The sequence below is a fragment of the Thunnus thynnus genome, chromosome 18 (assembly GCF_963924715.1).
Source record: "Thunnus thynnus chromosome 18, fThuThy2.1, whole genome shotgun sequence".
NCBI lineage: Eukaryota > Metazoa > Chordata > Actinopteri > Scombriformes > Scombridae > Thunnus > Thunnus thynnus.
The window spans coordinates 15,045,890-15,073,310 of record NC_089534.1 but is presented as its reverse complement, the minus strand read 5'-3'; the positions used below and the strand labels follow the sequence as shown (position 1 = coordinate 15,073,310).

At 39.4% G+C, this 27,421-nt stretch overlaps 2 protein-coding genes across 5 annotated transcripts; one reads left to right on the top strand and one right to left on the bottom strand.

Annotated features, from left to right (window-relative positions):
* Positions 1-8,314: 8,314 nt before the first annotated feature.
* On the top strand, positions 8,315-15,242 carry tbpl1 (TBP-like 1). Of its 4 annotated transcripts, none has more exons than XM_067571855.1 (7): positions 8,315-8,338; positions 9,488-9,727; positions 9,879-9,961; positions 10,060-10,123; positions 11,905-12,008; positions 13,156-13,250; positions 13,630-15,242. In XM_067571855.1, the coding sequence occupies exons 2-7, from the start codon at positions 9,593-9,595 to the stop codon at positions 13,710-13,712; spliced, it is 564 nt and encodes a 187-aa protein (XP_067427956.1). In that variant the 5' UTR covers positions 8,315-8,338; positions 9,488-9,592; the 3' UTR covers positions 13,713-15,242. The 4 variants fall into 4 exon arrangements, with proteins under 4 accessions (XP_067427956.1, XP_067427953.1, XP_067427955.1 ...); XM_067571852.1 differs by having other exon boundaries at positions 8,327-8,444; XM_067571854.1 differs by lacking the exon at positions 8,315-8,338 and adding an exon at positions 8,770-8,921.
* Positions 15,243-15,378: 136 nt separating this feature from the next.
* slc2a12 (solute carrier family 2 member 12) lies at positions 15,379-24,628 on the bottom strand. Its single transcript, XM_067571851.1, has 6 exons — positions 24,488-24,628; positions 23,298-23,427; positions 17,922-19,217; positions 17,266-17,388; positions 16,745-16,877; positions 15,379-16,635 (listed from the first exon to the last, which is right to left on the bottom strand). Exons 2-6 carry the CDS (start codon positions 23,404-23,406, stop codon positions 16,545-16,547), a joined length of 1,752 nt encoding a protein of 583 aa, XP_067427952.1. The 5' UTR covers positions 23,407-23,427; positions 24,488-24,628; the 3' UTR covers positions 15,379-16,544.
* Positions 24,629-27,421: the final 2,793 nt, after the last annotated feature.

Sequence of the window (27,421 nt, the reverse complement as noted above, 5' to 3'; positions counted from 1 at the left end):
TGGCATGGCAACAGTATACACCAAGACTATTGTAGATACGGTTTTTTAAAAACTGTTCTGACTTGCAGTTGGAAACATGACACTTGCGTTTGGAGATGTGAAGCAAACAGTGGTCTCCTGCAGCTTAGTCTACTTTTCGCCATCTATCCATCTAGCCACCTCCGGTTATGAAAATTTGTCACTTTATATTGACGTCATCTGAACTGCATCACTTCTCCAGGTCTTAATTACTACAACCTCTAGATGGCGTTTGTCACTCAAACGTAACTAAAGGTGTTTTTGCCAGCTGAATTTTCGACCTATACTTTTTTTAAAGAAAAAAATGCCCAAATTCTCTTGTTCAATGTTCTTAAATGTGAATATTTTAAGATTTCTTTAGGCTTCTATGATAGTAAACTGAATATCTGTGGGTTGCAGACTGTTCTTTGGGACAAAACAAGACATTTTAGGCTACATGTCGGGTTTTGGGGAACAGTGATCAACATTTTTCACCATTTTCTGACTTCTCACTGATTTTATAGACCAAACTAACTTATTGATTAATTGAGAAAATAATCTACAGATTAGTCAATAATTAAATACTTTAGTTACAGCCCTAATAGAGTGGGTATTTAGAGGTTTTTTTTTCCAATAATAGCTGCCTACTGCAACTGAAAACAACACTGATGAGAGCAGTAAGAGTGAGCCAAAACAGTAAAATTGTGGGTTATAAAACAAAACAATGAGCTGAAAGATGCTAAAATGGAGGGAGCTTAATGTATATGTGCTCTATCCCTGCTGAATATTTAATAGCAATTAGCAATTGAATGTTAAAGCAACATACACAAGAAGCTGGGATATGGTGGGAGGGGCTATGTAGCTGTCAGAGTGTTTTGATGTTCTTCTGGCCAAAAATTGATTACTGCAGTTTTAAGTTAAATTGATTTCTTGACTTGAAAATCTATTTACTCTTCCATACTAAATAGATTATTATATAGTATAGTATAGTATTCTATCTACTATTTTCCCTTTGGTTTCATAGTCATGGCTAAAAAAAATTTTTAGCTGGAAACATCCCAAATTCTTACATAATTGTACATCAAATTTATAGTTCTTTTAATGGGCTAAAAACAACGTTTATGACCCAAAGCTGACACCATTAGACTACAAAACAGTTTCATGTTTAAAGCCTTTGTGTTACCAAGATGCCTCTTTTTTATGAGTCACATTCAATAAAACCGGAAACAATTATGTTGAAACCCAACAACAGGACAGTTGATAACTTCGGTAAACTCTCTGAACTCCAAAGGAGGACATCGTGGGCCTGTAAAAATGCTGATCTCCATGTCTGATGTGAATGGGAGGCCAATATCAGTCTTATATCTCTGTGGAGGACGGGGATACGATATATCTGACACAGCTTTATTGGCTTACTCTTTAATGACTTCCTGCACAGAGTGAGGCTGAAAGAGACAGAGGGAGTTTAACTTTTTTTTTTTTTTTTTTTACTCTTTCTTTCTGTTTTTGGACTCCCTTTAAACTATTTATGCTCTATACCTCATTACCTGTGTCTCTGCTCCTCACACTGAAGACTGGTCCCTCATATTTGTTATCGTCATTTCGAGAGACTGTAAAGTAAATGCCTCTTCAACATGATAAGTATATGACCTTGTTCATGTATTCCTTAGTGTACGTCTCTCTCTCTCTCTCTCTCTCTCTCTCTCTCTTTCTGGATGGCTAAGATGGGGTTACTAATGAGCAAATGTTCTGATGATGAAGCCTTTTTCCAAGAATCTTTTCTCCCAAACGCCCGTGGCCTTTGGATGACTCCCCAAGGAGACCATTAATTTAGATATCAGTATGTGTGTGTATGTGTCTGTGTGTATATGTGTGTGTGTGTGTGTTGCTTGCGTATGAGTGGGAGATTTTTTTTATTTTTTTTTTTTTATCGCACTCAGATACAAGTATGAGCAAAAGAAGATCAATTTTAGAAAGTGTGTCTGCAAGCATGCAACAATACTGCGCACCGTACAAACAATACTTCGAAACTCTTAGCCGCTAAAACACAACACCCCTTATCACACATCCCTCCTTCCTATCATCATTCTACACCTTCACCCCAACTTGCTCCCCAAACGCCACCCCAAAACATCCTTCTATGTCAACACCTCCCACCCCCATTCCACCCAAATGCAGACCTTTACCAGCATGAGGTTTATAAGACTCTTTACACACACATACATATATATACACACATGCAAGAAAACACACACGGAGACAGAAATTAGCGGCAAAATCTTGACTGTAGTGTTGGCACCTCTCCTCCTACATAAGCTATAGTACATTAACATACACTGTATACATTACAGCACATACACTTAAGCGACAATGATGCATTTCACTCCTGATTACAAGCACAGGCATGCACACACACACACACACACACATGCACTATCTCAAAGGGCAACCAGGTGTGTAATTGAAGTGAGCTTTGATGACCTCTCTCCCTACTCCTGCACACCAGTGCATGTGTGGTTTTCCTCTCCGATTGTAAGATGCCGTTCAGACAGACTCCTCCGCGCTCTTTACAGCAGTTTGTTTTCAGAGTGTTCTGTTTTCTAGTGAGGGAGGAAGAACCCACTCCACAACGCTTACAGCAACTCCTTCTCTATCCAAACACTGACTAGATGTCTGACTGTCTGAGGTGCTGACAAAATGACCATCAGGTCGCAGTTCTTCAGCAGAAATGTATTGTTTGTCCGTCTCTGTCAAGAAGGAGCCACAGAAAGAGGTTTTGCAATCGGGATTTTCTGTATAATTTGAAAAGTCCTGATGCTTCATTTCACGTGAAAACATGCATCATCTCTGTGGCAGCATAAAAGACAAATGTTAAAGAAGCAGGTAGGCAGAAATGCAATAAAAACATCACACCTAATCAATTAAAAATATTAAAAGTTCATTTAAAAACATCATTGCTACATAGTTTGCAAATGATTGGCCTACTCTTTGCTCTATTTCAGAAATACATCTTTCCAGAAGAGACTGACCCAGCTTCCTCCACATTATTCTGAAAATAGCAGGTGCTTTCTCTGTGGACTGGAGTAACACCAGATAATGTTCATGGCAGCGTCATCATTTCCAAAACTAGTCTAAACACAGCTTAGCAGGGAACTCCATAACATTTGTGCAGGTGTGTTAATGTTAGGCCAGTAAATCTGGCACCATGAGCATTGGATTGGTTGTTTCTCTGTCTGAGCTCGGCTTCCCCTCTGGACTTGTGATGGGAGGGTGAGAAGATGACACTTCTTTTTGTTTGGTTTAATGTCAAAGTGTTTTTGGCCTTGATTGGCTCTGTTGTATATGTTAGGCTCCCCAACATTTTGTGAAATGAATAGACAGAGAGAGCATTACCCATGTGACTGTTTTTGTTAAGAATCGGGACATCTTTTATATGATCTCACTTCAACTGTTTAAAAAAGAGATGAATAGTGATATTTTGTTCCCTTGGACAGGTTGAGATAAATTATGCAGCTGCAAATAAAAGCTGAGTAAATCCTGATCTGACCCAAAGTAACCACAACTATTGAAAACAAAAATAAAAAATTATTAATTCATTTCCAGAAGTACATGATTTATACTTGTTTTCTACAGAATACTGTTTCCTTGTAACTATTTGAGGCCACTATTTTCTATGTGAAATACTATGAATTTTGAGTCATTGTAGAATTTAGAGTTTTACCCTACAAAGATGGGCAAACTGATTTTCCCTGTTTTGAGGAATAGGCAATTTTCTCTTGCAGCAAGCACAATTCTCATTTTGAATTGAAGTCAAATACAACCAACATTGCTTATTATTAACATGATTTTTGGAATTATGCATGTGTATACAAACCTACATACATGTATTTCTGCAAATGGGGTTCTATATATGTGGGTGAGAAGGGGAGAACTTGGTCAAAAGTGACAAGGGACAAAAGTAACAAGTTCCCTGAGCCCATAGACGTCTGATATACCTAACTGCATCAGCACATACAGCATGCAAAAATGAGCAGAACCATGAAAAAAATGCATGGATACATCATACGTTTGCAGTTTTACCCAAAAAGCTGACAAGTTGTGTTTATTGTTTCATTTGTCATAGTCATGAACATCTGACAGATTATTCAGTACTTTAACACATCCTGAAGTTTGCCACATCAGAGTTTTTCAGTGTAGACGCAAGTCAGGTTTGACTGTCAGGAGTCACTGTCAGGACGATTGTAACAGGTGTTTCTTTCATCTCTCTACAGTAATAACAAGCTTTTCTTTTGCTATAATTATAATATATAATATAATATATTTAACTGTAAATCACTCAATATGATTTGAAGCAGGAATTTAAGGAAATGGACTGTGTTAATAGGCTGATCTACATAGGCCTGAAAAAAAAAATCCAAATGCGCATCATTGATTGTTTGGCCCTATGTTCTAAAAATGAAATTAATATTTTTTTTTATTAAGATAAAGGATGTAATATGTTTGCAATTACATATTAACAAGGACTTCCACTTAAAGCCAAATTACACTGAAGTCATTCCACATTTGTACAAAATAGCACCTGGTATTGATAGAACTCACATGTTAGTTGTTGATCACAACGGAAATTAGTTTCTGTCTGTAACATTATCTTTTAAAATGACATTTATGTGAACATTGTTACTTTTGTCCTGGTTTTCCCCTCTGTATGCACATGTGTGTTGGCTGTGCCCCTGATGCCTGGCTGACTGGTCCCAGTAAGAATGGAGCTGATATAAACAGGCTTGGTTGTTCCCACGTCTCTGTTTACACTGGGAGACCCCAGAGCAGCACTACCAGAGCAATGGATTCCCTCCGCACGGCGAACTCACACACTATCCATCTCTGTCTCACGCAGAAATACTTACTGAAGTGCATGGGCACGCACATACAGTACATGTACATGTATGCAGAGATCCACCTGCACATATACATTAATTAAAATGTGTACAACTCAACATCTTAATTTCTTTTCCTTTTCACTATGATCTTCTCTCTCCTGCATTTATTTTTGTCATTTTAAGGATTGTTGCATCACACCTAACTTGATCATTTTCTCATCCTTCTGAGTTCCTGCAGGGAAAAAAACAACCCACACAATATGACAAAGAGTTCCAACTAAGCTATCAAACCAACAGTGAACTCAATTTTACAACACTACCGCAAAGACACTCAAAAGCTTTAATGCTGCTCTCTCAGGCCTTTTGAAATGGGCCTGTGATGTACGCCCAACATAAACAGAACACTGAGGTCCTGATAAACACGCCCAGTTTACAGGCAACAGTGAGGTCAACCCGCATCTGCTGACATAGACGACTCATGCTTTTAAAGGTAATGGCATTTCAACATTCAGTGTTTTTAGAAAACAACCAGGAAAGCTGAAGACAGAAACAGACTTTGTTGGAGGATGTTGCTAAAAATTCTTAAGCGAGTTGGGAGTTCGGAGAAATTTATATGACCTTGTCAGCTTTTTGTCAAAAGAATACCAAACTGTCCAGATCATCCAGACATTCAGAGGAAAACACACATCTTGGCGCCTGAGACTGTACGGATATGAGGCCTGTATTTGTACTTGTTATCTTGATAATACTATTCCACCTAACAGCAAACATTTGACCAAATTAATTATCTCTGTGTCATGTTTAACTAAAGTTAGTCGATAGCCCAATTCAGATCAAAACTATCTGTACACTTACAAAGACGCATTTGTACACACATGCAAGCGCAGAAACACAAATATTCCCAGAAGTATTAAAAAAAAAAAGAATCTTTCACTTTCCCTCAGTCGCTCTCTTTTTGACGCACACAGGCACACACGCAGAGTAGTTACAGTGATGGACTGTCTATTTATTCTTAGACATATCTGCATCTATTAGGCAGTAAGTGCTCACATCTGTGTGTTTACATGCTGCTTCTTATGACCTAATGAGAATACGAGCATTGTTCCCCTGGGAAGAGGCTGCCCCAGTGATGTGCAGCCCAACAAACTGTAAACATACTCCTGCGCCTTGCGTCAGCCGGCTGACAACACACACAAACACACGCACACCATCAATGCTAGTGGTCCGACTTTCCTAACCTGCTCTAAATCTAAACCTTTATAGTAAACATCTTGGGACATTTGAACAAGGCTCTTGTGCAGAATGGATGTGAATTACAAGGCTATATTTCACCAGGAGAAGCCCAGGAGGATTAAATGAGAGCAGGAAAGAGAGACAATTTGGTAACCAGGGAGGATGAACAATAACAACAAGGCTGAATCATAAAGAAGTTATTTTTCTGTTTTGTTTGGGCGCGGGCCAGGCATGAGAAGTGTTTGCAGTGGTCTGAGCAGAAGAGCTGGGTTACAGCACACAATGCACAAATGAGCATAAGCAAGCAATAAATTATGGACATTAACACACACAAACAAATTCACATAAAGACTGGCACACATTCAGATCTCTGTTTACTTTAAGCAACTTTATCTCATAAATGAGTCATTCTTATCAGTATAACTTTCATATAGTGTCGAATGAGCTCAAAAACAGGTCGATCCGACACAAATGCCCATAAAGTCATGATCAGTCTGCCTAAATGTCACAATCACTGACAGGGATGTGTGTGACAGTGTGTGACAGTTCACACACACATCCCTGGACAATATCCATTCACTGAATTCATTCATGAGCCAGTGTACAGGAGCGGCTGTGAATTCTCTCATTGATAACACAAACATTCCCGGCCGCCTACAAACTTTACTCCTTCTCCTCTTTTGTAGCCTTTCCAGAATTCCCTGTGGAGCATTTACTGACCAGATGTGCTCCTATTCCTTGGAGATGTTACTAATCCACATAGCTTAAATATGAATACACTATAAACACTGAAAAAAGTAACACATTGTTGTCTTGAAATGGTGTTAACAAAAGCCTGTTAAGTGTAATATTGGCAGACGTGGATGATGACAAAGACAAAGTTGTGAAGACAGAATTTGGCCAGCGGTCAGATTAACTCTTGCCTGGAGCTTGCAAATTATATGAAAGCCACTGACTCAATATTCATTCATAACGAAGTTAATAAAAACATTAAGTTATTTAGCACAATCTGCAGTGCATGGTGTAGGACAGCAGTTCTCAACATGAGGTCCGGGGACCCTCAGGGGTCCTTGAGAGGGTTTGAGGTGGTCCCCAGAAAAATGGGAAATATTATTTCACTATTATTTCATTGACTAGGAGTTAGCCCAACAAGAGAATGTATAAGAATGACTATTCTGTTCATAGGTTTCACACTCTTTTCTCACTGTTAAAGGACTAGTGTATAGGATTTAGTGGCATCTAGCGGTGAGGTCGCAGATTGCAATCAAATGAATACACCTCCCCTTCCAAGCATGTAGGAGAACCTACGGTGGCTGCGGAACTCGTGAAAAACGCGAAAGGCCCTCTCTAGAGCCAGTTTTTGGTTTGTCCATTCTGACCTACTGTAGAAACATGGCGGTGCAACATGGTGGCCTCCGTGGAAGAGGACCCACCCCCTATGCAGATATAAAGGGCTCAATCTAAGGTAATGAAAACACAATGATTCTTATTTTCAGGTGATTGTACACTAATTAAAACATACTTATGAATATTAGATTCCATTTTTGCCAAGTCCGTTCCGCTAGATGCCACTAAATTCTACACACTGCACCTTTAATCTGCCAATCTACAGTACAGACATTTGTGGAATAAGTAAATCTTATCAAATGGACTCCCTGAGATTACAGTTTATCAAGTACTGGTCCACAGCCTGATGTGAATCATTTTGGGGGTCCTTGACAACAAAAAGGTTGAGAACCACTGGTGTAAGGGGACTTGAGGTCTTAATACCTGCTTATGCCAAAAATATGTCTAAATCATATAATTTGTTATTTGCCTTGACCTTTTGCTACATCATCTGTCTTTTCTTTTCTCATCGATATCCTACTGAGTTTATTGTTTTTGTTTTTTTTTTAGTCAGAAATAAGTTTTTAAGTGCACCCATCCCATTTATGTTTATTTGATTGCTAGTATTATTTCCTCATTAAACTCTTTACCTGAAGTTCTACAGATGAAATTATCTGTTCTCTGCAAACAAAACAAATGTGTCGGAAGCTAAATACACATCCTGTAGAATAAAAAAATATTGTATTTTAAGAAATTATAAATATCTTCCTTAAATATGTTTGCTTATTAGGCAAATAAATAAAACACATTATCGTTGTATTTTGAAAGTTGTAACCGGAAGTTGTCGTTAACTGCGTCACAAGTTTTATTTTGAAAATTGAAACCGGAAAGGAACTTGCTTGCTGGTCAGTGATATACGCATCTTTATATACAGTCTCTGGGTCCCCGGAGGAAATTTTTACTGTTGACTGGCTTGTTCACGTCTCGGGGCTGACTGAGCAAGCAGAGGAGGTAGCTAAAGAATTAAAGCCAACATTTGAGATTCACACATTCGCCATTAACACGCAAACCCAACTGGAAACAGTGGAACCACCTTCCTCAGTGTAACGTCAAACGGCTAGCCCGTTAGCTAGCGTAGCTAACAACTTTTCATTCATTATCTGCCTCTGCACTTCTCTTTGTTGCTAGCTAACGGGGGGCTTTCTTCACAACATTAGCTGGGCAGTAGTGAGGTGTTGTTATTCTGTATCTTTAGTCGTTAATTTCTGTAGAGCTGTAGTCACAACATCAAGGTAGTTCGTGCAGTTATTCTGCATTAGTTTGCGGTGAATAGGTTAGTTAGTTGACAACAGGCACCGGGTTGTTAGGCTGGCAAGATTAGCTAGCGTCATTTCCCCAAACAAGCTTATCAGCTGCGTTACTATGCAATGCAAAACACAGCGATGCATCAACTGTTACCACTTACATGTTACATAAAACTACGACGAGGTATACCGGATGCTTTCACATATTTAGGTGATAAAAACCATTATGAATCGCGTTTTGCTTCCAAGATATTATTTTCCTTTATCTTTGATCGGTAGTAGCAACAGAGGGTAGCTAGCGAATCGGGCTGTATCAATAGCGGCTAAGCTAACGTTAACAGATTGCTAAACCAAGAAGTAGGCTACAGATAAAAATAACGATAAAGATTATTTTCTTAAATGTTTTGAATGTCTCCTTTAAGGCCTGTGTGCTTCGTGTTTTGAAAGGGAACCACATAGGTGGAGAATCAGATGAATTGGTGCGGCAAGTGAGGTGACAAGCCCCCCTCCTAACATTTCAATTAGTTGTTATTTAGGTGCAAGTTCTGCAGCATTCAGGCTTGAAATAGCACCTATCATCCACACATAGGAACTGTTTCTTGACTGTTAGTTGATTGAGATGACATGTCAATTATGTTTTACATAGTTTTTGTGCATGTGTGTGAAAAATATTTAATAAAAACATGACGTATAATTCATAACATTCAAATAACTAATAAAGCCTGATTTTTCTTCTCTCCTTCCATCTAGTCTTGAATCCCTGTCCGTCCATGAAATGATGGTGGCGGTGGCGCTGATGATGAATGTGTGAGGAGAAAGCTCCTGTGGTTCTCTCGCTGCAACGCACACTTCCTCATGGATTCCAGCAATGATGAGGCACTTGATATCATTGTCACCAATGTGGTGGCAACCTTCAGGACCAGGTGCCACCTCAACCTGCGCACCATTGCCTTAGAGGGAGTCAATGTCATTTATAAGCCAGAAGTAGGGGTAAGGAAGCCAAAGTCTGTTAAAGAGGGAACCGGATTCTCTGTGTAGCTCACCTATATTTTAAATTTGTATAGCTTTACTGCATCGTCATATGTTTAAGATATGGGCCATATTGACAGCATTCAACATGTTTAACTTTTCTTGTTTTCAGAAGGTCCTTATGAAGCTTCGAAAGCCCAAGATAACAGCCTCAATCTGGTCCTCAGGGAAAGTTATTTGCACAGGAGCAACAAGGTAACCACACTCCACACAAAACACACAGTGGTGATGTTGGTTGCTGGCACTCTGAACCTACTCTTAAGGTTTCCTCTCTGCTTTCCTCTCTGATTCAGCGAGGATGAAGCAAAGCTGGGTGCTCGCAGGTTAGCACGCTGTCTGCAGAAACTAGGCTTCAAGGTGAGAACAATCACATAACTTGTTGTTAAATGCATTTTCGTACAGATACCAGTTTTTCAGAGATGGCAAAATGCAGAAACATAAATACCATGATAACTTGATAACCTCTCAGTGTAGATGTAAAGGTTTTCAATATGTCTGTTGAGGTATTGAAAGTCTTGCATGGAAATACAAAGTTAAACTGGAGCTGTTATTCTCAAGTATGTCATTAGCAATGAATGAAATCTGAAACAGTAATTGCATTGTAGTATTCATCTTTACATATTGACTCAATTGATATGCCCTAAAAACAAGCATGTATTGTGTTAGTAGATTTTAAACACAAAAATGTTTAAAACTTGACCTGTAACAGCTTTACAACTGAGTCGGATTGTGTCAAGGAAGCACAGCCCTTAAAGCAGTTCTTTCATAAACAGAAAACGTTGTGCTTCATTAGACCACATACATGATTACATTTCTTTTGACTTCTCATTTGCTTTAGCGAGGTCATGTCTCATGACAAAACAAAACAGCACATAGAGATCATGGAAGTGATTTGAGACATAGCCCAGGTCAGCTTGCAGGTTGAACCCAGAAGTAGCTCTGCAATGCGAAATACAGTTGAAATGTTCCCTTTAGTTTAAACATTCAAACTCTTTATACAGTCTATGCATTAAAGTAACTGGTTTGACTGTGACTAAAAGCTTTCTGAGGCTTAACTTTGCTTGTGTCCAGCAAAACACAGCAATTTCTAGAGTAACGATGATTAGGGATGCACAACATATCGGTGGCAGATATATAATTGTGTCGATAAATGAGAAAATGATGTTAAATGATTGTTAATGTAAAGGAATGTCAGACGATAATGTGGCGCCTTTACTGCAGAGTAAGGATGCCACTTGAAACCTGTTTCTGACTGAGAATATTTTTAAGATCAGGTCTTCTGACTGATGGTGACTGAGAGTAGAAGAGCAGAAAACATGTTTTTAGTGTAGTTATGGACAACGGCAACACTTGTCACCATAAATGCAACAAAATCTACCAGTAAAGGAGACGATAGAAGCAAAACACCTGTTACACAAACAGATCATGAACTTGTATAAATGAGACATATGTTGTACACAGCCATACAGAGCTTGCGATGGTAATAGCACATTGTTATGAACAAGCTAAAAACAAACACTAATTTTATGCAAAGGTTAAGCCTAATTAACCGCTTAAACTTAGTTGAATTCTTGTAGACTTTGAGGCTGAGACTAACCAGCTCACCCTCTGTGCCAGCAGCACCTGCCTGCAGTGAGTGTCTTCACATCAGCAGCAGAGGGAAAATAACATGAGAGAAAATGAATGATGTCACATGGTTGTTGCACACGTTTAATTAGCTTACATATAAAAAATAAATAAGGTTATTACAAACAAGTTTACAGTAAATCCATGTATTCTTTATTCTAGGGATAATGAAGGCTCTAGACATTGGTGTTGTATTAGAAATAAAACTTTTTTTATTTTAAATGTAAAAATATAGCCTTTTAACCTCCAGTCCTCTTAACATTTTTTGTATTTGTAAGATTAATATTTTCAGTTTTTGTGTCAACAAACAAATATGTCATATAGGTGGATCTGTCCTGTAGTACAAATGAACCTGTGTATGTAAATGCTGACTCTGAGGCCATAAGACCCAGATTGAAGAAGTTTTTCTTTTAATGCTGGGGCTAAAAGATATTTATGTATAACTATATTATTATATGTTTTTGTTCATGCTTGTGTGTGTGTGTGTGTGTGTGTGTGTGTTGTCTGTTCAGGTTAGGTTTTCAGCCTTTAAGGTCGTGAATGTGCTGGCAGTGTGCTCCATGCCCTTTGCGATCCGCCTCATAGACTTTACTAAGAACAACCGACCCATTGCCAGGTAATGGAGTACATCACAACCACTGCCGTCATCACACTCATTAAAATCACATCATCATCATCATCCTCATCTTCCTAATCATCAGCAGTGTTTAGACATCATCAGTTGTTTTGATAGCACGTCCTCATGAAGCAGATCTTCACCCTCTGATGTCAGTCCAGAATCTTAAGTGCTTCATGGTGTTAAATTTTCTTGATTAGTTATAAATTGTGATGCCATGAGGAAGAAATACGAAGAGCTATCTGAGGCTATACTGACAAAATACTAAAACAAAATCAGAGAAGGAGGTTATTTTCAGAGTGCCTCTATCTACAGAGACATGTATTTTTTGAGTCTGTGTCCCTGTTCAAGAAGGTTTCCTCTTTTTTACTTTTAGAGATTCAGTTTTTGTAGGGATAGGATGACCTCTAGTGGTGTGAGCTTGAGCATGTGTATCAGATAACTGTAGAGCAAGCAGACTGAAGATGTGTACTAAACGACTTCATGCAGTCAACGTTCGCATCAGAAGTGCAACAAGTGTTTATACAACACAATTTGCTGGAGTGGCATTATGTAAAGCAATCACTAAGCTGTATATGTGCTTCATTTATATTCTTGGTTGTCAGTTTATTAGGTACACCTAGCAAAAACAAGTGTAGACAATAGAATCCTACCTCCATGAAGGTTTTCAGTTTTTGTGAGGCATTTATTCAACTGCATGGTTTTGTTTCTAATATCAATTAACAGAGCGCCCTGGTAGCCGTGTGGTTACTGCACACGCCACGTATCCGCAACATCTCTGGTTTGAGTCCGTCGTTGTCTTCGCCAGTAACTGTCCAATAAAGGCAAAAAGTGCCAAAAAAATAATCTATACGTCATTTCATATCCCTAACTAACTAAACATGTTATGTAACTCTAATAGTAGTGTAACTGTAATAAAGGCTTCGCGAGTAAAAAGCCAAGAAGAGTAATTTATTAATGTAATCTGTGCAAAAGATGGACAGACTCCAAATGACGAAAAATTTCGCCATGAAGAGTGTGATTTGCGACACAACAAAATAGACGATAGAGCATAATACAAAACAACAGACACGGTATACATCGTCATATCGCGCAGCACTATCTAATGTCATTAAACATTATGTGTATGTTTGTGTTTGTTTGTCAGTTATGAACCAGAGCTCCATCCTGCTGCCACGTACAGGATCAAAAATCTCAAGGCTACTATACAGGTGTTCTCTACTGGCAGCCTCACAGTCACAGGTATCTCTCCCCTGCATTCCTACAGACACACACTGACCTCACATAACCCTTCTGTACACAACCTGTATACTGTACAACTAGAAGGCACAACATCTTAAGGGATTGAGGCCATGTTGTCATAATGCACTTTCAAAGGCTTTTACAACCAGAAAATCGGTTTGGAAATAACCCAATTCCTTGAGGAATTTTACTGAGAGTAAAATATCAGGTTTACCTCTTTCTTGTGTGACATTAGGTTGAAATTTGACCCAAACAAAGAAGTTTTGTCATTTGTTTTTTGACCACTCTTTCTCTATCATGATGGGTTTTTTGTAATTGTAATAAAAACAATCCTTATGCTCTCACCCCCATCCCCACTCCCCACTATCACGTGGGTCAGGACCAAATGTGCAGAATGTGGCCACAGCTGTGGAGCAGGTCTACCCACTACTGTTCGAGTGTCAGAACCCCAACTGCAAATGAAGGACGACAAGGAGGCAAAAGAAGTGAATCAAACAGAGGGTGACACCGATGAGGAAGCACCTTACCCTCGGATTGATCTGCTTGTTTTCATCACTACATGGCAACAGACACAAATGTTTGACATACTTGACAGACTGGATATCACCAGGATTTTTAAAAGTTGGACACTTAGCATTACCTTCTCACAAAATGTCAGTGTTGTGGATTGTGTGGCTATCGTGATTTTAACAGCCTAAACTTGCAAATATGTCTTCCGAACTTCACGTCCTTCAGCGGAAACTGCTCCCGAAAAACTTGACTGACACAGAAAGGGGGGGGGGGTGGAAGTCATTTGCTTTTGCTCTTTTTTTGTTATGGATGTTTTTTGCATGGACGCAGACAGACCTGTTTTCAATAACCGTTTTAATACCGAACAGTGGTGACCATTGCAAAACGGTCCGTATGCTAACACTGAGAAACCTCATGTTTAACCCTATACACAAGCACTCGTCCCATTTGCCACTGTCTGTGGAAAAATCTCCGTCCGTGGCTTGTTAGTAGAGGTGTTAGAGGAAAACAGCCATCAAGCCATAGACCAACAGAAACAGATGAGTGTGCTAATAATGTTACATGTAAGAGCAGGTTCTTATTCAGATGCACATATCCTCTTACAAAACTCATTCATCTCTAATTTTACTTGTTGCTTTTTAACATTTCTTTAATGTATTTGGTTGTCATTTTGCTATAAACGTGTTCTCTGTTCACAACTGTGGCATTTGATCAGAATGCGCACACACACACATCGTTCCCATATGTGATTTAATTTCTTTGTCGCTTCCTAATAATAGTTTTACTCACACACACAGTAAACCTGTAAATATTTAATTGTTTTTGTAGGCTTGGACAGTGTAGAGCAAGATGGATGTCCTAAATGTTTCCTAACGTCATGAAAACTTTGGACGGTTTCAGAATATTTTATGTTTCAGATGGTGAGCAACAGACCTCGTTTCCACAACAAGAACTGACTTTGGAAATAGCTGTGAAGCTCATAATAATGAACTCATGATTACAAAAGCAGCCACTCTGTTCAGTCATGAAAAGTTGAATGGCAGGTAGCCTGGTCACTTCTCAAGAAGTTTGGCAATGCAGTCATGCGAAGCAATGTAAGACCACTAACAGTGTTCCAAGAAGACATGCTGAAATCATGTCTTGTGCTCACGCCAGTGTCTGAAAAACAAACCCTTCATAGAATACAATTTCTCTTTAACAACAAAAAAAATAATGGCGAGAGGTTAAATGTTTTTAAATCAGAACCAAATTCCTAATGTTAACATGACTTCTGATAGTTGTGCTGGCTCTCACATCCACAAAGGCAGCGTCTGTGTATGTATATAATAAATGCATCTGATGGGAAAGATGAAACTCTTTGACTTGTCACAAGTATGTGGGGTGGAGTTCTTTTTGAACCGGTGTCAACTGAAGATTTGTGACACTTGTTGAGAATTTTGTATTTTGTATAAAAATAAAGGTTAACGATAAAACAGGCCGACACAGGATGTCTGTGACTCTTGCTTTTTCATTTTCATTTTCTGTATGGATGTCCAGGTAGAGCGGAGCAGTGTCACAGCCATGGTAAATTAATCTGAAATTTTACAGCATGAAAAAGAAGACATGGTGGGAAATAAAGAACAGGTTACAAAATGTGCAATTTTAATAGTGAACAGGTCCACACAAGTCATTTTCTTGCAGTAAAACATTCCACTAGTTAATCAGACAAGTACACGTTTGGCATCACTGACATAAGTTAAAAAAAACAAAACTCATCACTTCTCACTCATTAAAACAGAACCACTTGTTGTATCATCTATCCAATATTACAGCTAGACCTGATGACTTTAGTATTTAAGCCTTGATTAATGGTTTTGTGGATTCAGTAGCCAGCCAGTGGAGCTTAGTGTGTTCATTCATTGTCTTTTTTTTCAATTGCTGGTTCCCATATGTAAAGGAGCATACACTGAGCTCTTCCTGTGACAATCATCCATATTTCTGTCAGATAATACAATGTCTGCTGTAACATAACTGGTATGACTGGTTTCAGCCATGTTAGTGTTATTACATTACATATGACAGGGAGCAGCATATAAGTAACATCAAGATGTTACTGTATAGGAATTAATTTGCAATCCAGCAAAGAACCCAAAGAGTGTTACTGTACATACATTGTCGGTTTGAGGTGATTAGTGTTTTTTTTGTTTTCTAGTACATCCTTGATTTCCCCTTAATAGTCCAAAAGAGCCATTCTTTTTTAAATATCCATCACAACATCACATGACAATGGAAACAACCTATACATAATGTATATATATGTAAAGGAGGAGTAGAGTTTCACCACTCATCCAAGGGCTTCATCAGGTTGATGGGGAGTCAATTTTTAAATCTTGGAGCATTATTGGAACTGTACAGGTAAAAGAAGAAATTAAATAAATCTTGTAAAATATATATTTTACATAATCTCATATTCAATCCTGATTGTTTACCTTTCATTACTGCTTTTTAACAAGCAAGAATGAGGCCCTGAGCTATCCTCATTGGAGTAAGTTCAATACTTAAGTTGTTTTTATTTAATTGTGTGTGTGTTATTTCCACCATCCCTGTCATGTTCTTCCTTTGCATATGTAACTAGAAGGAAGTGTTATAAAATTCAGTTGTTAGAGGAACCAGCTGAAACTGCAGGGCTGTACAGATGTGGTGTGCCCCGTGCTCTAAACACTGCTAATGTCCTTCTTGATCATTGCCCTTATTATGAAGGACTTTCCTTCAGGTGAGGTGTGCAGTAGTGGTCTGTTGAAGCACTCAGATATTTGCCGGGATCTCTGTGGACGTGCTGCTGATCAGGCTTTCCTGAGGCTTGACCTGCTTACAGAGCCTCACCTCGAAATGCTTCCTGGAGAGGCAGAGAGAGGACAGGCGGAAGTCAGAGTGAACTGTTAAACACACTAGTTTAGAGTTCAAACTGGCAACAGTTAAGCTTGTGTGTAAGAGTTGCCACTCACTTCTTAGCCAGCTCTTTGGATATTTCCTCCAGCGTGCGTCCTTTGGTGTCAGGGACACAGAGGATGACAAACACCAGTAGTACGAAGCTCATGGCAGTGTACAGGAACATCACATTGGGAACGCCAATCTTTTCTAGAAAAGCAACAACAAAGACACGCATGACCGGCAAATTTCTATGATATCCGGCAGCTTGCTTGTGTGTTTTGCTCACCACACCTCCCTGATCTGCTACAGTTTAGTTTTTGTGACCCAAGTTTAGATAAACTTGACTGACAAGATTAGAATCATTGGGAAATTATGCAAAACAGGTTATGACATTATGACTACACAACATGTAGGCAGCCTCACTAATCAGTAGTAGGAACAAGGTGAGACACTTCTTTTTTTCCCCCGTAACTAACCCAAAGAAATGTGTTTAGCATAAAAGTTTGTCGGAGAGAGATTATCAGTTTCAGTATAACTAAAGCTCCTCCACAATTTGGTTGAACCTCCAATTCACAAAATAATAACATGCACATACCTGTAACTGTGAGGAAGGTCATTGAGATGAGCAGGTTCGTGGCCCAGTTTACAGCTGACACCACAGAGACGGCCCTGCCTCTGACTCCCATTGGAAAGATCTCACTGAGAACCACATACACCACTGAAAGGGAAACACACAAAAATAAAGAACAGGGAGAGGTGATGGTTGATAAAGTATGAATGCAAATAACATGAGAATAACTCTTTTGATATTAGAAAACGTTGTGTGTGGGGTTATAAGCCAGGTGTGATCAAATGTCATACATCCAAAACTTGACTATTAGACAACAGTTGCAGTCGAGGGACGCACCATCTTATCTGGGGAACTGGAGCGTTTCAATCTCACCTTTGCCTAAGCCTAGATATTGTACGATAACCACTGTTGCACTTTGCACTTCATGGTACAGCATGTTACAAATTATCTTAACATATATTGTATGCGCCTGTCAGTGCATACAGATTCACAGATACTGTTCTACATCTGGAATACAGAAAGAATTGTTAACTTGGTGAACTACTATTTCTTCTACAACTGGTAATACAAGTTTGGCAAAATGCTAAAGTATGTGGAGACACTGGAACAGATATGCAACCTTGTTTTAAAAGATAAATGCCCGAGGGCATCCTGAAGGGTTTGAATTAATAGATGCTTACTTGGCCCGAGGCTAATGGAGAAAGCTGCCACATACACCAGCAAGCTGATCAGCGACGCCCATTTAAGTGAGGAAGACACTTCTACATGAATCCGTCCTCCTCCTGACCCCCCAGTCCCTTCATCCTCTCGGTTAGTCCTCTGTGCCTCCTCATTGTTCCATTGGCTGGGGAGGCCAGTAGAAAACATGTCACTGTTGTCAAAGTCTATATAGGTTCTGTTTGAATCCCATTGCATTTCCGTGTGGTTGAGTATTGTGTGGCTTTTACACAGGCTGGTGAGGTGAGTGTGGCTTTGCAGCGTCAATGTACCGAGTGCAGCTAGCGACATTCCCATTGCGACAGCACCCACGCACAAAAAGCTCTTAGGTCCCACGCGGTCGACCAGCAACACTGCCGGGATGGTGCCCACTACTTTGACCACTCCGAACCCTGTGGATGCCAAGGTTGCTGCGGCATCACTGTTGAAGCCTACGCTGCGGAGAAGTGGTGAAGCGTAGGACAGGATGTTGGGCTGACCTGTGGCCTGCTGGAGGAAGACTAAAGCCACGCCTGTTAGCAGCCGTGAACGCAGGTTGGCCTTGGTACTGAACAACTCTAAGAAACTATGCTCTGATTCCTCTTTAAGTCCAGACTGGATGTCCCTGAGTTCTACTTCCACATGCTCCGTTATCCCACCCCTCATTCTGGCTAGCACTGTCCTGGCCTGCTCCACTTTACCCTGTGTCACCAAGAAACGTGGGCTGGGCGGAAGGAATATGAGCACACCGATCTGCAGCAGTGCAGGGGGGATTACTAGTCCAAACGTGTACGTCCAGCCATGGGGCAGAGCAGCAAAGGCGTAACTACAGCTGAATCCCAGCATTACACCTACAACCAACATCAGTTCGTACAGGGTCACCAGCAGGCCCCTCCTCTCCCTCGGTGAGATCTCCGCAATGTACAGACACGCTCCCGTCCCTGACAGCGCTGTTCCCATACCAACTATTACACGGCCCAGTGTGAGCGCAACAAGTGAGGTGATGGCGATGAGCACTATGGTCCCTCCGATTACCAGGCCGGCGCTCAGGAGCAAAGAGCAACGACGGCCGTAGCGATCCAGAATGGGACCTCCGGCCAGACAGATGAGGAGGGCGCCAAGCAGGTGGGAGCTGACCAGCAGTTCCTGTTCCCGGCAGGAGAGGGACAGGAGGCCCCGCAGCTGCAGTAGGACCCCAGAGGTCAGGCCCATTTCATAGCCCAGCATCAGGCCACTCAAGGAGGCCGCTACAGCTGCTACCACCACCAGCCAGCTGCAGCCTAGAAAAAGGGACAGGGAAACAGAGAGAGAGAGTCAGAGAATATACAAGCTAACAGCTACCCAGCTAAAGGCACAGTCCCATTGTCGACCTTCAAGGATTCACAGATTTTAACACACGCTCCTGTAAGAGCTGACGAGAACAAGCTGGCAGATATGTTGCAACTGTCTAGTTCTGTTGTTTGAGGATATGATTATGTTGATGTAATTTCAAATATTACTGATAACATATAGGCTATTATCACACCCAGAATGTAAGCAACATATACTTAATATATTGTAATATGTTAATTTTATTCAACTACTTAATTAAACTTAAAAATCTCAATCATATATTGTGTCTTCATCATAATTATGATTCAAGGAACAAAACGCAATAAAATTGCAGTTTACCTACCAACAGTGAAGTGATTCGCGAAGGTGATCAGATTCTTCATATATGTTATCAATCTATCTATAATTTAGTCATCATGTTTTTTCATACTGTATTCTATAATTTTGCTATCTGGACTATTCTGTACAGACAACATTTACTGCATGTCTGTCCGTCCTGCAAGAAGGATCCCTCCTTTGTTGCTCTTCCTGAGGTTTCTTTCATTTTTGTACCAATTAAAGGGTTTTTTGTGGGGAGTTTTTCCTTATCTGAATCAAGGATCTAAGAATCGAGGGTCTAAGGATAGAGGATGTTGTATTGCTGTACTGACTGTGAGGCTCCCTGATGCAAATTTGTGATTAGTGATATTGAGATAAGCAAATAAAATTAACTTAACTTGAAGTCAGTAAAAGTCTGTGAGGGTTTGGGGTTTTGGGGTGACATTGGTACTGGACTAAAGACAGACACCCTATTTTCTACTTGACCCACCACAGACTAAGAATGTTTACATGTTTGGCTTTGTCTTTTATAAGCCGAGGATATTATAACATTAACCTCAGGTGATTTGATTAAAAGGTACATTAACAAATAATTTTCTCGCAACCACAGCTATGTTTACGGAGTTTCTCACCCAATTTATTGTGCGTACCATAACAAGCCTGCTGAGTACTTTTCCTTCCTAATTTCCTTTTTCAAATGTTTTGAAATCTTTCATCTAGTGATCTTGATTATGGGAACTGTGTGAAACTGAGGGATAGAGCTGTTGTCATCGTTTTTATTTGGTAAACATGGTTGGATTTGAGATAGGCAAAAACACACACACACACAAAACACTTTCATTTACAAATGTATCAAGAAATTTCACCTACAGACCCACCTAGCAAGTGATGATAATGCTTCCAGATTATAATAGCCAGTCCTAATAACTTGCAACCAAATTAGCCTTATCAGCAAAACTGATATTTAAAGAGAAAAATATGTAAAATATCTACTCAGCATGGACACATGGTTAGCCAATGTCATTTCCTGTTATATTCATAAGAATAAGTAGTGAAGGAGATAAGTGAAGACTCCATGTTAGTAAGCACCGGCCGCACTGAGGTGTTCAAGAGTAAGACAATGAACCTCTTTCAGATCCGGCAGAGTTATTATGTTATGCAGCTGATCTTAGGCTCTAACCTCCATGTAGTGAGGACAACAAGACAACCATTTGTTCCTTTTGGTGATCAAACAACTACTGTGTTCTTGTTTACAGCCAGTCTTCTTTAAAAGAAGCAGATGGTCTTGTGTGCAGCTGCTGTAATCAGGTTAAGAGCATGATATACAGCATGAGGAGCAGCAGTAGCAGCAGCAGGTATGAATGCAAAATCAAACTTGTGTTCACTGTGTTGTGTCTATTCCTTGGTCACAGCAATGAAACAAAGATTAAAACTGACTTCTTTCTATGTTTGGGCGTGGGCCAGATTGCATCAATAAATCACTGTAATTCTAAAAACACAAAAACAAAACACACTTTTCAAAGAATTGTTTGCTACAACTTTGGCAAGGCCGCAGCTTTTTCCTCTGTAGGTTTCCCCCCAACCATGAAGTCGTCTTAACAGTGCTGACTCTGTGGAATTAGAGGTCGGAGGTTCACATGAAGAATGCTGAAGCAATTGTGTAAGCCATTGTGTGTGTGTGTGTGTGTGTGTGTGTGTGTGTGTGTGTGTGTGGGGGGGGGGGGGTTAGTCTTACATGTATCACTGTGAACTTATAGATATTCGTTATCATCAGAACCAGATAGATAGGGAAGGAACAAATGCAAAACTGATGAGCTTAGCAATTAGATAGAACATTTTCAGTGTATATATAAGATATTCTATATGATATGAATAGTGATATGACTAGCTGTAAACTTCACCATTATCATTTTGTTATACTGCCTGTTGGTATTGCTGTTAAATTCCTTATCCATCTTTCCTTGAATGGCTATTAATAAAAGGACACCACACTGTAATTATTGTCATAATCAAAACTAGCAGAGGCTTTTATAATTGGCTGTTCACTTAAGTGCTAACATATAAATGCAATCACCCTCATGATCTTACTAGTGAAACTTTTTTTCTTTCTGTTGTAATTCAATTATTATTGCACAACATACAAGAAAAACAGCGGCGCAGCTGCAAACTGCAGGGTCCTATAAAGTTATTTGCTTTGATGGCTGCACTGTACCAACTTCTTCAATCCTCCATAAGTGACATTATCTAATAATTGGGTTACAATATTTAACATGTTGGACTGTACTGCTCTTGTAAGATTTTAAGCTACTAAAAAAAAAAAGAAAACGGGTATATTCCACACTAAAAGAGCATCACACTGTTTCAGTCCCAATTCTGATATGTTAAACTCAGGATACTAGCTGACACAAAGTAACGATTTAACAGTGCTCTTTTTTTCTCCTTACTTTATAGACTGGAACTGATTAGGATCATTATTCTATATGTAACCTATCATGATGTTTTAACTACACATTACTTCTTCTAATGAGTGAAGACATTTGTACAACAGCATTCACATTTTATAGCTGGTCTCCGCACAGTTTTTAATCCATGAATTGTTTATCTAAACACATCTGAACACATTTAACACGTTTATCATGGTTGAGAAGTCACTGCATACTCAGTTATTGAGAAATGTCGTTCATCCTGCCATGACCTGTCAAGGTTATAGCGGTCTTAAAATTTACAATACCAATAAAGTCCAATTGAACCAGAGCCCGTGCACTGACATCAAAGTGTTTCACATTATTTTTGTATTGTCATACATCCCACTCAAGCACAAATCTGGCAGTATCACACTTCAGCAGCTGTGGTGCGGTCCAAGTTATGCACACACTGAGTCAAATTAAGACATTTTTTTTTAAAAAACCTACCTTTTCTGTTGACCTCTGGGTGTTGGACAGAGAAATGATCCGCAGAAGGTTTTACTAACCCTGCTCTTACACTGGATCCATGACCCTTTTTTTTTTTTTTTTTTTTTTTTTTTTTTTACACAATTGCAGATATGTGCATGTTATAAGTTACTTTATTATTAGAGAGTCCCTAATGGGGATCCTAATAAACTAAACTAAGCTTCAACCTAATCAAATTACACTTACAATATAACTTGATAGGTAGTTTGTGATGACACCATGTCACATTTTGGAATCAAGCCACTAAGGGCACAGTGACCGAGATACATGAGGCATGAAAAACAGTTATAAACAACCTTCGGTTTCATCATTAATCTGTGTTGGTCAATGTGAAGAAGTTGCTCAGTTATCATGATCCTGGAAATTCATAAACCTGTTCTAAGAAGTGAGTTTACTCAGTTAACTGGATAACTTTGCTCATCAAAACACAGGGCAGGACTTTTTACATCAGTCCAGGTTCCAGACTTGCAGGGGATTTCACTCAGAAAGTTATCTATATGGATCCCAGGCCCCAGGTTAGCATTTAACAAATATTGATTGAAAGCATAACGAAGATTTATATTAGACTCAAGTTTTTATAGAGACTTCAGGGGAAGCCAGGGTAATGTAAGCGGTAGGGAGGAGCCACATTTGCACCTGAATTAAGATGCCAGGCAAGCACACCCTCTATGAACATTTAAATTAAGTATGCAAGCTCTAAAAAACATTGACACACCTATGACTTAAACCTGTACAACATGTTCTTGTGTTAATGTGTACCTGGGCCTTTAGATTGGACCTGGCAGCCATTTGTCCGGGTCTCATCGTAGGAGGGGTTGCAGGGGAGGTAAGTGCTCAACTTCTTGGTCTCACTGTGGGAGTCCATCATCAACCACCTCTAACAGTAGGCCTAGTGGGCGAAACACATGTATACAAAAAAAACCCATCATTCATTCTGCAAAATAAACATGACAACATCCAACTCATTTCCCCTTAGTGTCTTAGTTGAACTGAAGTTGTAGGGAAGATCTTTCAATAAATACAAAGTCCTGACAATGGAGTAGGATGATGCTTTGATGCCATACGCAGCCCTGAGCTGTGTGGAAACGGTCCAGTTCATTGGGAATGAAGCAGGTACCATCTACAACCATGATCATAGAAACAAATCAACAGTTTGACAAATCTGACTAGACATCCCATGTCAGAAAAGTACTGAAGTTTGATACCCTGCCCTACCAATGGAAGTAGCAGAATGCATGCCCCATAACTCTGAATAAATAGGAACATAATGGGCTGTTCACCATTGATATTTCCATAAAATGGCCTCGTAAACTGTAAGAACAACCACAACACCCAACAGGCAGTAACAGTCATCAAGTTACTTTCACAGAAATACACTTGAACCAATCCTGGTGCAAGAAGGGGGGTGAACAATAACTGATCATCAGTCCCCCTTTTACCATTTCTCGGCAGCGGTCCAGGGTTAAAACAACTGATATCGTTTGGTGGCCTTGGATACAAGCAAATGAAAGCCCTGTCATAAATACCAGCCCTGTGAAGCTCACAATGGAGAGTGCTGACTGAATCTGGTGTTTTAGCTGTTTATTGTTTTGTTGCCTGTGCTTCATATGATTTTGGAGACTTTTCCATGCACTTTCCCACACCTGCAATAGCATCTTTATATGGCTGTCATAATTTATAGGCTAAATGAGACAACGTCCTTTTACATGTGTGTTATAGTGTTTTTCTGTCTCATGCTAGTCCATGTCGTGAGCTAAAATGTTGTAAGGTCATTCTGTAGCCTACCACGAAAGAAACATAACGTATTTATGGCAAAATTCAAAGTTAACAGCTTCAACTATGAGCTTGTCAACCACAGCTTGTTGTTTCATGCAACAACAACAAAAAAAAGTTTCAGCAAAGAAGTTTTGAATGTGCAATAACAGCTGTATGCGGTGACACTTTCCTACCTGACGCCCCAGCTGTGTCTCTGTTGTTGGTTTAGGTTCGTGTTTGTCGGTCCATTCGCTTTGTAACTGGTCAAACTTTTCTCTGCTGCCAGCTCCTCCTAGCTCGTGTCGGTGCATGCACGCTGCTTGTTTTGGTAAAAGCACTTCTTTAGCCCCGCCCATATATACCAAGAGCACCAATAGGAGGCGTCGATTCGGCTTTAAAGAGCACAACGTGAACTCCTATTGGTCCAAACATACTATCAGGTAATGCCCGTAATACACAGGATTTATAGTCAATGTATTCTTGTAGGACAACATATCTCTCTTGTGATGCTCTATGAAGAGAAACCAATTAACTTATATTTCTCGTTGCTGTTTTGTATAGGTTTCATCTGCAATTACAGGTACTCATATCAAGTTTTTTTTGTTTTGTTTTTTTGTTGTTGTTTTTTTTTGCTATAATCATCACTGTAAGGCCAACAACCACCAATAAAAACACCTGTATCAATAATGTTCTTTCACTCATACTGCATGTGAAAACAAATGGGATGGCCACCTGCTGTTTTACTCGGTTCCAATGTCCAATTTCTACGAATGCTGAGACTGAGCTGTCACACCTGCCCCTGCTGCTTCACAGATGGCCTACTTTTCTGCAGATGTATTTAGAAGTTCAAACATGACCTATAGGATCCAAAGTTTGACCTGCTTTAAACCACTGTCATTTGATCCTCAGTTAAGTTTACCAAAGGGGTGTGTGCATGTGTGTGTGTGTGTGTGTGTGTGCGCGTGCGCGCCTCTGTTATGTAATGACTCAGTAACCAAGATTACTACGGGCGTCCTACTTGTTGAAGACTGGCCTTTACTATGTCAGCATATATTCACCCTGCCAATTGTTCTTTAGCAGATCACAGATTTCTTATATAGGTTTAGGAGTTACACAATTTTAAAGTTTATAAACACAACTATGCAAAACAAAAGCGTTTAATTTTTTTTTTTCATTCAATTCAGTCAATTTTATTGATGGTAGCCTGGCTTATTATGACAAACTGAAATGGTACAGTTTTATTTAATGCAGGATTAAAGATGGAAACCTTAATTCATCGGTCCAGCAGGAAAATATTGGCCACATAATCATTAGACACACCTATTGATAGTCTAAAGGTCAAACATTGCATCATGTTGGTTTCTGCAAATAAAAAAAACAAATACATCAATAGATTTGTTTTAAAAGTGATGGGAAAAGTATTCAGATCCTTTTAAGTATGCTACAGAAGTATCATCAGCAAGAATGTACTCATTATGCAGCACTTTGGCCCTTGTCAAAATTATAATATGTATTATATAATTAGATTATTATTATTGAAGCATAAATGTGCAATATGTCCTTTAATGTTGATGTCAAGGTGGAGCTGATTTTAACTACTTAACTACTTTATATACTTATTGTATAGTTTAATACATAACAATACATCATATTTTATAATGTATCACATTTTTAATTTGAGTAATTAGTCAGTAACTTATAGAGTTAAAATAATAATAATATTTCCCTCTAAATTGTGGTGGAGTAGGTATATATGTACTTGAAAATATTAGATGATTAAATTAAGATTAAATTAAATTTAGATTAGATTAAATATTAGATATTTTTTATTTGATGTTAGGATTATTTATTTTAAAAGATGCATGGAGTGTATACAGATGTGCCTCAACAAATCAAGCAATGACCTTTGCCTGTACACACGCACAACTTGTGACTGGAGGGTCGCCGGTTGAATTCCCCAGACCGGCAGGATAAATCTGGGTGGGGAAAGTGAAGAAGCAGCACTTGCCCTTTACCACCACTGAGGTGCCCTTGAGCAAGGCCCTTAACCTCAACTTCTCCAGTGGAGCTGCTCAGTGGTTGACAGATTGGACTGTTGTTGTACTGGGCAGCTTCCAGGTATGAATGTGTAACTGTGTGAATGTGATCAGGGCGTTCCTGAAAAAGAACATTGCTCTCAGAGAAACTCCCCTGAATAAATAAGTTAAAAAAACAAGACTCATAGATCATAGACACACACCCTATTTTTCTCACTCCCACTCTCACCACCTCACACAAACCCAAAACGAGGATCAAGTGACATTTGTGAGAAAACCACCACGTCATAGCTGTTCTTACTAAATGTGTGGGAGGATGGAATTTTTCAATAGAACCTCAGGACTCAATGACATGTAGTCTCAATGTTATAGAGTAAAGGTAGTAGGATACAGATTGGCAGGAAAGCAATAAATATGATGAAGAGTCTCTAACAGTCTCTTGCAAACCTGCAACTACAGCTGTACGATGAATAAAATATTCCCACACCTGTGTTATGGCCAGAATCCAGCACCTCAAAGGTTGAAATTCAGGAGAATAAGGAAGGTCTGTTTACCTCGTTGTTACACTTGTTGATTTAATAACAAACAAGATGATGCAGTTCCCACAATATCACATTTCAGAGGCTAAAAATCATGCAGCAAATAATCACAAACTGTACAAACATTGTGTGCACAAATGAGAATTCTTTTTCAATTCAATTTATTTATATAGTGCCAAATCATATCAAAGTTATCTCTCATCTTTCAGGGCATTTTTCAAATAGAGCAGGTCAAGATCGTACTCTTTAATTTACAGAGAGACCCAACAATTCCCCCATGAGCAAGCACTTGGTGACAGCGGCAAGGAAAAACTCCCCTTTAACAGGAAGAAACCTAAAGCAGAACCAGGCTCTAGGTGGGCGGCCATCTGCTTTGACCGGTTGGGTTGAGAGATAGCAGTAAGAGTAGGAGAAGGTGTTGAAGCAGGACAGGACACCCAAAGGACCATGCCACCATCACTGCAGCCCTCCATGTCCAGTTTTCCTGTGAGACGAGAAAGCACAAAGACTCCGGGGAAGAAGCAAAGTTACTAACATACATGCATGTGCCATT